The 11,774-nt window shown below is 34.0% G+C and overlaps 1 protein-coding gene and 1 long non-coding RNA gene across 16 annotated transcripts in view; one reads left to right on the top strand and one right to left on the bottom strand.

The window, feature by feature from the left end:
• The first annotated feature begins 2,715 nt into the window (after window positions 1-2,715).
• nsfb (N-ethylmaleimide-sensitive factor b) overlaps window positions 2,716-11,774 on the top strand; it is an 85,188-nt gene continuing 76,129 nt past the window's right edge. For 12 of the 14 annotated variants that reach the window (XR_012387617.1, XR_012387618.1, XR_012387614.1 and 9 more), the window contains exons 1-3: window positions 2,716-2,820; window positions 5,922-6,007; window positions 6,136-6,235. Coding sequence is in view for 4 of the 14 variants with exons in the window: in XM_073917652.1 (XP_073773753.1) it covers window positions 2,809-2,820; window positions 5,922-6,007; window positions 6,136-6,235 (198 nt within the window). In the remaining 10 variants the exon portion in view is untranslated. 14 annotated transcript variants of the gene reach the window in all.
• Window positions 7,548-10,696, bottom strand: LOC137490441 (uncharacterized). 2 transcript variants are annotated; one of them, XR_012387996.1, is made up of 7 exons: window positions 10,432-10,696; window positions 10,202-10,289; window positions 9,384-9,467; window positions 9,209-9,263; window positions 9,034-9,109; window positions 8,783-8,959; window positions 7,548-8,447 (listed from the first exon to the last, which is right to left on the bottom strand). It is a non-coding gene; the product is annotated as an uncharacterized lncRNA (long non-coding RNA). The 2 variants fall into 2 exon arrangements; XR_011009908.2 differs by lacking the exon at window positions 10,432-10,696 and having other exon boundaries at window positions 10,202-10,358.

Raw genomic sequence — 11,774 nt, 5'->3', positions numbered from 1 at the left:
CACCATGACTTTATATTCTATACTGTCCATTATTTCTGTTAAGTAACAAGACTTTTGTCTCAGCAAAGTCAGACCTTACTGTCTGTAAACTAAAGCGTAATCTAGAGGCCTTTGCCTTTCATATAAGCCACTCTTGATGCCAAATGATCAACTAGAATTTAAGTTATTATTTGTTGTTCCTAAAACTTGGATAGGCGACAAGACTTTTGTCCGGTAGTGTATAGCTATGTTTCCATCCGCCTATTTGTATGCACATTTTCGAATATTGCAATAAAATTGTTTGATGAAATTGCCAAGATGTGCATATATTTTGAAAATGTGCAAAAAATGGATGCACACAACTTGAGTAGAATAAACTTTTTATCCGATAAAAAAAATGCATAAACTACGATAAAAACACATTTACAAATAAAAACCTTGTATGTACATAAAAAAGTGACATAATAAGAGATCATGTGATAAAATAAATGGGTGTGATGGGGCAGCATTAATGGACAAATCAGCAGGCCAACTACATTAAACCCTCTGAAATGTTGTTTTGTGCATTCTAAAATGGGCCTTAGCCAAAGTTTGTCATCGTGCCTGTCAACTTTTTGGTGCCACTTCACGAGAAAGCGATGATTTTGTTCTTTTTAAATGATTGGACACTTTATTTGATACTTTATGCAACATTGCAGTTTTGCATATACATTCAGTTATTGGATGGAAACATTGACAACAAAGACTTATCAAAAGAGAAACTTTCTGTTGGATGGAGGCATCGCTGATGTCCATGTACATAAACATAGTTGTTACAGAAAGTGAACCAATAAATCAAAATGTCATTTTGGAGTTTATCATTTTTTACTAATTTGCTTATTTCAATTCACAGTAAAACACAAACTGAAGACACATTCATATTAAAGACTTTCTTTCAAAAGAAAAAAAAAAAACAAAAAACAGAATGAATAAATATGACAAGCTTTGTTTGACTCTGTATTTGTTTTGTTATTGTGTCTCAAATCTGAAACTTTGCTGCCTTTGTGGGTCTTCTATTGAGCACTACCAGTGTCTTCAGGTCACACTCACCAGCCACTGCATCTTGACAGTCACACTTAATACCTTCTGGTGACCCTCACCAGTCCCAGGGTCTTCCAGTCACCCACAACATAACATCTGGTGACCCTTACCAGTCCATGTGCTTTCGGTGACCCTAATCAGCCCATGTTGATTCAGTGACCCTCACCACCCCCTGTGCATGTGGTGAACCACACCAGCCCTTGTGCATTTGGTGACTCTCACCAGCTCTTGTGCTTTCGGTGACTCACACCAGCCCTTCTACTTACCCACATGATAAGATTTGGTCCCCCTTACCTGTCCATGTGCTTTTGGTGACCCACATCAGCCAAAGTGCTTTCTGTGACGCTCACAAGCCCCATTGCTTTTGGTGACCCTCACCAGCCCCTGTGCTTTTAGTGACACACACCAGCCCTTCAAGTCACACGCACCATAACATCTGATGACTTTCACCTGTCCCTGTGCTTTCTGTGACCCTCACCAGCCCCTGTACTTTTGGTGACCCACTACCAACACCTGTACTTTTGGAGAACCAAACCAGCACTTCATTCTAGCTTCAAACTTCATACGAAGCCAGTCAAATATTATACTCAGCTATATGACAAAAAGCAAATGACAAGTTAATAAAATAAAACTGATGGATCAAATAAGAATATATATTTTTTATTATGAGTCAGTGGCAGCTGAATTCCAACATTCTATAGAATATCTTGTTTTTTTGTTCAACAGAATAAAGAAACGCATATAAGTTTAGAACCACTTGTGTGTGAATTGATAGAATCCTCAAAAATTCAGAGTAAAGAAAGACTGTGCCTCTTGCGCCATCTGGTGTTTGATTGTTTTGAGACGGTTTCTCTGTAGGAAATAACCCTGATTTCCAGTCACATTTGTTATTCTGTCCAGTTGTCATTTTTTGAAAACAAGACAATAAATGACAATATAGTTATTTAAAAGAAAAATGTATTTAAATTTTTTATTAAAAATAAAAAATAAAATCTTATTTTAGAATTAGTTTGAACGAAATGCTATCATATCTTTATAGAATAACACCGTTTGCACCAGGTTATTTTGTTTTCCTAAAAATAAATCAGAATTAAGTCTGTACATTTTTACATAGGCAATTGAATTTATGTAGCATTTTCTTTAAATATTATTTAATTTAATTATCCAAACCTCAAAAATAAATAAACGACTGCACGGCGGTGCAGTGAGTAGCACGTTCGCCCCACAGCAAGAAGGTGACTGGTTCGAGCCTCGGTGAGTCAGTTGGCGTTTCTGTGTGAAGTTTGCATGTTCTCCCTGTGTTTGCTTGGGTTTTCTCCGGGTTTCTTATTAATGGGTTGCAGCTGCAAGGGCGTCTGCTGTGTAAAACATATGCTGGATATGTTGGCAGTTCATTCCGCTGTGGCAACCCGAGATTAATGTAGGGACTAAGCCAAAAAGAAAATGAATGAATAATAAAAAAGCTAATCAACTCTTGTTTTTTTCCATTTAAGTGTACAAAACGAGTAAAAATAAAAGCATATAATTTTTAAAAATGAGCTCAAATGATGTACCTGCAAACTGTGGATGTGGTTGCAAAAGTTTTTCATGCGTAAAACAAAAATTAATGCGTGCTTTTATTTTGGTGGAAAGATGCTTCCTTTGGTGCTTCCGGTCAGATGTTCGCATCAGGTTAAGCGGCCGCTAGGGGGAATCGTCTAGCAGTGTCGTTCTTACGGAATTCCTCTTGGTCACCTGATAAACGCAGAAATGGCTGGCCGAGTAAGTATTACTTTCCCGTTAAAGTTATTTTTGGTTAAAACGTCAATATGTATCTTTTTGAGAGTCTACTAAGTAAACTCAAAGCTGAACTCCATTCATACGTGTTGTGTTTGCACACGTCATTCACGCTCATGCAGAACCGGAAGAGCTTCACATCACATCTTATGACTCTCAAACTTAAAGCGCTGTTTCAAGTTTTAAGTACAACTTTCTAATGTTTTTAAAATGCAGTTGTTTTTGTTAAATGAGTTTGATAAGTGAAGTCGGCAGGATGCGTGTTGTTACCCTTTGGCTGCTGTCATTTCAGATGTTTCAATCAGAGTGAAAGAAAGTTCATATTGTTATAAAGAACCAAATGACAGCGCAACGTTAAGGGAATTGAGTTAAGAATCCTCAAGACACCTAAATGCAAATAAAAACATGATTTTAGGCATTAGTTTATCAGACATTTACTAATGTAAAGACTTGAACCTACAGAGGTCTGTATTGTTGTTATTATTGTTAACTACGACTATTGACAAATGTGCCCTAAAATGAAAATGTACTCACTATTTATTCGCCCTCAAGTGGTTCCAAACCTTTATGAGTTTTTTTCTTCAGTTAAACACAAAAGAAGGTATGTAGTAAGAAATCAAATACTATGGAAGTAAATGGTAAGAAGTTTCCAGCTTTCTTCAAAATATATTTATTTGGTTTCAGCTGAAAAAAAAAGCTCATAATGCTGTGAAACAAGTAAAGTGTGAGTGCATAATGACAGAATTTTCAATTTTGGGTAAACTGTGCCTTTAAAATCATAACAAACTAAACTATAAATGTCAAGTAATCTCTAGGCAACAAATTGAGTAAAATAAAACGTTTAATTTAAAATGACTAAAATAAAAATGTAATCAAGACTTTTAAAAGAAATACTATAACCAAAAAGGCAAAAGTTACTAAAATAAAATTAAAAAGCTAATTCTAATTATTCATAAATATTTGCACACATGAGACTACAAAACAAATGGCACACAATATGTTCAATGAAGTAATTAAAATTAATTAATATTTGTTTTTGTTTTTTAACTTTATAGTTTGTAATAGAAAACAAAATAATTATACTAATTAAAAATATATTACACGAAGTCAAGGAGCATCATATTTTGTTGTCGACATCAAATATAACTAGCAAAATTTCATCTTAACAAATATTATTACACATAACTTTGTGAAACCTCTGGGTAAATAAAATGTCCAAATATGGGTTTAAAAATATTCCACCATCATTCAGCATAACATTTTTTTTATTTATTTATAATTATTTTTTTATTTATGTTGAAAGAAACCAAAATATTCAGACCTGAAACATCAAATGTGCTTTGAAGGAAAGCATAAAGATTTGACAAATGGCAAATTAATAATTTTGAGCTCAAGTTACACATTTTAATATAAAAAAATCAATCAATAAATGAAAAGCTATTTTCTGTCATGACCCAAAATACACATTTTAAATTTTATTCATTCATTTTCTTTTCGGCTTAGTCCCTTTATTAATCTGGGGTCGCCACAGCAGAATGAACTGCCAACTTATCCAGCATATGTTTTATGCAGCGAATGCACTTCCAGCTGCAACCTATCACTAAGAAACATCCACACACACTCATTCACTACAGACAATTTAGCCTACCCAATTCACTTATGTCTATGGACTTGTGGGGGAAACCGGAGCACCCTGAGGAAACCCACGCGAACGCGGCGAGAACATACAAACTCCACACAGAAACGGCAACTGACCTAGCCGAGACTCTAACCATCAACCTTCTTGCTGTGAGGCGACAGCACTACCTACTGCACCACCACATCGCCACATATTAAATTATTTATTGTATTTGAAATGAATATTAGAAAATAATTTCAATTTGATTTTCTCAAATGTCACAGTGAAAAAAAAAAGAGAAAACTTTGTTTCATTAATGGCTCATAGGTACTTATGCAAATCATAGAAATTTGATAAGCAGCTCCAAACACAGTGTGCATTATAATTATGGCATGTATGCTTGAGGAGATTATGTGCGATTCAGAAAGTCCAGAATTTATTTCATGCTTGGTAAAACCACACTAGTGTTTAATACAGGTCTTCAGTAATCCTGTAAGTTCACAAAGCATTACTGTATGTTCTCAGCATTTCTTTCCTGCAAGCTAAACCGAGTCATTAAAGATTTGTAGAGTATTTGAATAATTGAATGTGATGGACGCGTTTCTATTTTCCATTTAAAATGTTGGGTTTTACAAATGTTTGGTTGTCTTTTTGCCTTATTTTTTGGACCAGTGTCAGTTCTAGTTATGATTTGAATTTAGTAATTAGCATTAGAATTGTTTTATTTATTATTTCTCACACCTTTTGCTCTTTTTTTCTGCCAAGTTTCTTATCTAAAAAATAATTTAATAATCTTTAAAAATTAAGATTTGAATAGTCTTTGATTCTCGAAGACACGCTTGTATTTGTATCAGAATACAATATGAAAAACACCATAAAAACACTGTGTTTTTGCTTTTTGTTTTGCATTTCTGTATATTTCTGTACATTTAATAAATATGTTTTATATAAAAAATGTTATTCAGTCAATTTAAGCAAAGCTAAATATCAGTATATTTAATTATATTTAAATAACAAATCAGAATATATAGTTAAACATTTGGCTTTTACTTTTATTCAGTTAACTCAACTCTACTCAAAATAATGATAGTATAAAAAGAACACCATGTACACTGATTAAATATATAATTACATATTTAAACATTAGAAAATTACCATTTCAAATACAATATTTAGATAGCTACGAAAGTAAATATTTAAAATGTCTTAACAAATAAAAATGCACAAGTAAATTTGACTGTTAATTTGAGAATTGTGTCAGTATATTAATTAACAGAGGTTGATCTTTGCATCGAACAAGGGGTCCTTTGTGTGAAAATGTGAAAAGACCACTGATCTAGTAGTAATTATAACAAATACAAAGAAGCATGTTCAAGCTTTTGACTGCCAACATATACAAGTCCACATTTTTGATTTCTGTTGTTTGCTAACATTTCATCAATCCTTTGCTTGTTTTTTTTTTTCTCAGCAAATGCAAGCAGCGAGATGCCCAACAGATGAACTGTCTCTCACAAACTGTGTGGTGGCAAGTGAGAAAGACTTCAAATCTGGGCAGTGAGTATTTGATGCGCATCTGAAAAAAAATAAACCCTGAGATGTGGTTATATTTAACACATATTTATCAGAATGTATGTGTCTGATCAGCTGTTCTGTCCCTCTTGCTCTCTCTCACACTTTTATAGGCATTTGACTATTAAAACCACTCCAACCCAGAAATTTGTTTTCACTGTGAGAACTCATCCAAGCGTGGTGCCAGGAACCATTGCCTTCAGTCTACCTCAGGTACATGTTTTTGTCATCTTTTCCCAAGGGATTGTCTAAAAGCCACTGATGACACATAATGTACTCTGTATGGTTTTTACACAGTCATCATTGGTTATGTCTGCTGTTCTAGACATCTAGATTTAAAGCTAAAGTTATAAAGACTTTATGCCACATAAGTGTATGGATGAACAGACTCGAGTGACGATTTGCTTCATTATGTGATGCTATTGAAGCTATTTTTTATGACTTTTAATTCTCACAATTATAATTTTTTTCCCCCCAGAAATTAGTCTTACAATCTGGAGTTATAAACAAATGAATTGATTGTAAAGTGTTGAAAATAATTTTGAACAAATTATTATTATTTTTGTTTAAAATGAGTAGATTTAATTAGTTAATGAGTCAGAACCATATGAATTAACCTATAATAAACATAGTTAATATATGTATTATTATATTATAGACCATGTTCTTTCGCAAGAAGCATATAGTTTTACTTATTAACTGCAAAAGGTAAAATGATTTGCCCTTCTGTAAAATTAATTCCTTTAAAAAAATTCTCAAATGCTTCTTAAAAGAGATTTAAAGAGTTTTTAACACCTTTTAAACAATAGTTTTAATAACTAATTTGTAATAACTTTTTTGTCTTTGACATAGTAATGACAGTACATAATATTTACTAGTGCAAGATACTAGTATTTAGCTTAAAGTGCTCAACTAATTTAATTAGCCAAGTAATTGGGCAACACAGGATTGTTCTGTAGCCAAATGAATTAAATCAATTCTTAAGGTGCCTAATGATACTGACCCTAAATATTTAAAAAATAAAACAGCTTTTATTCCAGCTAAACTTAAAATAAAAGTAAGACTTTCTCCAGAAGGAAAAAATGTAATAGGAAATACTGGAAAAAATCATTGCTCTGTAAATATTTGAAATAGCTATATTTCACAGGACAGCTAATTATTTTGTTTATACGGTGAAGATAAGTTGATTTAATTACGTGTATGTACACATTCGTATTAGGTCATAAATATATTCCTCAAAATTGATCTACACTCTCAGAAAAAAAGGTACAAAATTGTACCTTTTAGGGTACAAATGGCCCGTCACTGGGGTGGTACCCTTAAGGGTACAAATTTGTACCTCTATTTAAAGGTACAAAATTGTACCTTCTACATTTGTACCCTTTAAGGGACAATTTTGTACCCCCACCGAAGGTACAAAAATGTACCTTTTTATATTATATAGCATTTTCAGGGTACTGACCCAGGCATTTTGATCCTTTGGTGACTGCATGCACAAATAAATAAATAAAATATTTCGGTTCGCAGATGTCCATTTTTATTTATTAATGTAGAAATATTTCATTACAACTCACAACTGAATGTGTCAAGAAATAAAATTACACAGTAAATATAAAGCAGACATGTAAAACAGTAAAAAGAACAATTTAGAAAACAAATAAAAATTGTTCACTCACTGTACAGTATATAATCTACCCTTAATACAAAGACCACAAGAATACTGTTTAAGATTTATAAACACATTACACAGGCTACATCAAGTACTTCACTTTATAAAGTCCAAAGTATTTGTCTTGAGTCAGAATACTCAGTCTTAATAAATAATTTGTCATCAAAATTTTCTCTGTATTTCAGAATGAAGGCAATGTTTCTCTATAAATTGCTTCAACAGTGCAGAAAACCAAATACATCAGTAGCCTCTTCCTCAACATCAGTAGATTACTCCTCATCATCCTCAAGTGGAGTTGTAAATTATTTTAACACAATATGTGTTTATGCTTTTGATAAACACGACATGTAAGGCACTCATATCTGGAAAATGTTCTTTGATAGTCATTAGGTCCACAAGTTATTTAAAAATTTGCTTTATGCATGAATGAAAGCAGTGTGCTGGATTAACTTGATGATTGTGATTATCCCAAGAGCATGTAAAGAAACAAAAAACAAGGTTGATCACTCTGGTAACTGGAGTAGATCTAGGCTCGTCACCGTCCACCGTTCATTCAAAACATTCCACTGCAGAAACATCAAGGTGTTCTTCTAATAAGATGGATATGTCAAAAATGTATATTCATCCACATCATTAGCCCGGCCAATCGCAATCCCATCAACTCTGAAGACTGCCGTGACTCGTCTTGTTAACACAGTTGTCCAGTCGGTGGTGTCCTCCTGTACTTGAACTGTTGGATGTGGTGAAGATGGTTCACTGTAAATGACAAAGCAATAATTACATTAATATCAGTCACTCTATCACTGATGAAGAGAAAATCAACATGCATAGAAAGTAAAATAATTAATATTCACTGATTTAAAAAAAAAAGTATCAGATTAAAAGACTAATATAAATTTCATTCATTCATTCAATTTCTTTTTGGCTTAGTCCCTTTATTAATCTGGGGTCGCCACAGTGGAATGAACCACCAACTTATCCAGCATATGTTTTATGCAGAAGATGCCCTTCCAGCTGCAACCCAGTATTACGAAACATCCAGACACACTTATTCACACACACATTTATACACTACAGACAAATAAGCTTACCAAATTTAGCTATAGCGCATGTCTTTGGACTTGTGAGGAAACCGGAGCACTTGGAGGAAACCCTCACGAACACTGGAAGAATATGCAAACTCCTCACACAAATGCCAACTGACCCAGCCGAGGCTCGAACCAGCGACCTTCTTGCTGTAAGGTGACAGCACTACCCACTGCATCATCCTAATATAAAGAATATCAAGCATTATAAAATGCATTTATTACAGCATATACTGAACAGAAAACAACATACGCACCGGAGCACAACAAAATGTTGAAGTGTCTCGCTTAACAAGGCTGGCAACATGAGAAGTGCTGCTGTAAAATCAATTCCTGGAACATAAGATGTGGCATACAAACAAATATGAAGGAATCCATCCAAAGCTAGAATTTAATAATATTAATCAAGTGGAGAAAGCTTAGAAAGAGTACCTTAGAGTCAGGTCCATAGCATTCTTCAGTTGATCTCTCATCTTTCGATGAAAACCTAGAAAATAATTTTAAACACGTGGGTGTACATTTATTGTTGTTTGTAAGTAAAAACCTACAAATTTAAAATAGTATGTAAGCCATTAAAACCATGGTATAGATAATGAGACATACTTACATCTTGTAACTGAGCCATGCTTTCATATGACATGCCTTCATTGGTCTGATGCTGTTAGGCTGCATTATGTTGTTCAATCTTGTCCTGAAATACAATTGGAAACTTTATAAACTTCAGGAAAGCAATAAGATAAAGCAATAACTATTTATTTATAGTATTTTATTTATATATAAGTATAACGTTAAACGATGGTAAAGCACCAACAATTCTGGACATGAGAGTTTGTGGACACTCCTCAACATTAATGTAACTTAGACACTGAAACGAAGATATTTACAAGCATACACACGCCACGTTTGTAACTAGCCACGTTTACATAATCAGTCGCTTTGCCGGTGAAAAATTGTGATTTTTCTTCACAAAATGGCGGTGTATATAACCGTCTAAAAATACATTTCCGCGGTCAACCGTGGCTAGAAAATGGCCTCAAAATAGAAAACATTATCGATAATTACAAATTCCAGTATTAATAACAAAAGGTTTTAAATCAAGGTATATGAAGACTTCAGTCGCGGCAGCTCCGGGCCACACCGCACATTACTCACGGCCCGATTCCGGTGCATGGTTACGGCAGCGTCGGCTCGCTTCTGCCGCCGCATCTGGCCCGAGTAACGATACAGCAGACAGACTCGGGCAGGCGAGAATCTGGCCGCAACTGGCCAGAGTGTATTTTGCTATCTGGGTTGCGATAATATTCCGCCGTGGCAACACTTATTAATAAAGCAGTTACGTAACATATAAGGCGCGAATACGTAACGTAGGCGATAAAGGGAACTTTTACACCGAGAAAACTAACAGCATAACGTTATAGTACTTACCTTCTATAACGTTATGTCCCTCGGTGACTTCGATATCACATTGTATTAACTTCTTTAATAAGCTGCAGACATCTTAGCAAACTCCATCCTGCAGGCCAACGTAACGTTACACCAGCCAGCCCGGAGCACAAAGCGGGGGAAAGCCGAGACCAGAGAGTCAGACAAAATCAACAGAACACGGCTTCACATGTAAAAATGAGACTGAAAATATATCTTTAATACATTCTTACAATGAAAAGTGTGGACTCCAAAATAGACTTTTCTTTGAAGAGCGTGCGAAGTTCTGTCCGCCTCAGTAACAAACACTACTATAACGTCTCAACAAGCCAAATTCTTAAAGAGACAGCAACATCACCACCTGTATGAAGATGCTGTCACTCTGCATGGTTTATTCTACATGATCTCATATATATTATTGCGACTTAAACAGTAAGCAAAGACCAGTATTTACGTTTTTAATGATTAAAATTACATTTAATTATAAATTAAATCATTAACATTTTTGAGAAAAAATGTAATTTAAATACATGAAAAAAAATAATTATTTAAATATTTAATTCAATCAATTTATTTATTTATTATATTTTTAAATTATGTATTTTAGTATTAATGTTTAGTATTAATACATTTAAATTATTGTTATATAGTGTCTTGATCTTATCATGAGCTGAGGGTACAATTTTGTTCCTATAGGGAAACAAAATATATAATTGTACCTTTAAAGGTGCCAAATTGGTCCTTTACGGTACAATTTTGTATCAAAATGTGCTATAAAAGGTACAAAAATGTACCTTTCAAACCTAAATCTGGACATTTGTACCTTTATAGCCCATTTGGGTACAAAATTGTACCCTAAGGACCAATATGGGACCTTTAAAGGTACAATTTTATATTTTGTTCCCTCTAGGAACAAAATTGTACCCTCATTGTACCTTTTTTTCTGAGAGTGTAAGTATATTGATAGAAAATGTGTATTAACCTTGCTGATGCATGTAGTGACATTTTTTTATTGCCATATAGTGTGGGATTGTTACACTCCCGCTTAATGTTGTTGTGTTTCTTAACAACCTTTATTGTTTTTGACTGCTTATCCTTCACCTATTAACATGAGAGCAGCAAGACACCTCAGGTACTGTTGTAACTTTCTCACAGTGGTCTTATTTTTATGACACAATGTCATATTAATGAATAGGGGCGTAACGATATTAAAACCGAACTGAAATATCGCGATACACCAGCCATGATACGTATCGCGAAACTCTAGTGGCGTATCGCGGTACTCTCACTCCCCTTGCTGCCCATTGTTGAGGTTGACGTCACTTGTCTCTAACTAATTGAACCAATTTAAACACATCTTTATTATCACATTTAATTAAATTATTTTAGTAATGATGAGGTTTTGTTCTAAATATTATATTCTAAAGTTAGTATTTTAGTGCATGTCATGTCATGTGACTTGAGTGAGCATCACACTCGTTACTACTGGACGCAGGATGGCTGCTTCACATAGTACTGAGATTGCAGATTCCCCAGACACATTTAAGTCATCTGTGTGGAAACATTTTGGTTTTCC

Source organism: Danio rerio, chromosome 12 (assembly GCF_049306965.1).
Source record: "Danio rerio strain Tuebingen ecotype United States chromosome 12, GRCz12tu, whole genome shotgun sequence".
NCBI classification, from domain to species: domain Eukaryota; kingdom Metazoa; phylum Chordata; class Actinopteri; order Cypriniformes; family Danionidae; genus Danio; species Danio rerio.
Note: the sequence above shows the minus strand (reverse complement) of the source record. Positions and strands in the feature narration are given on the sequence as shown.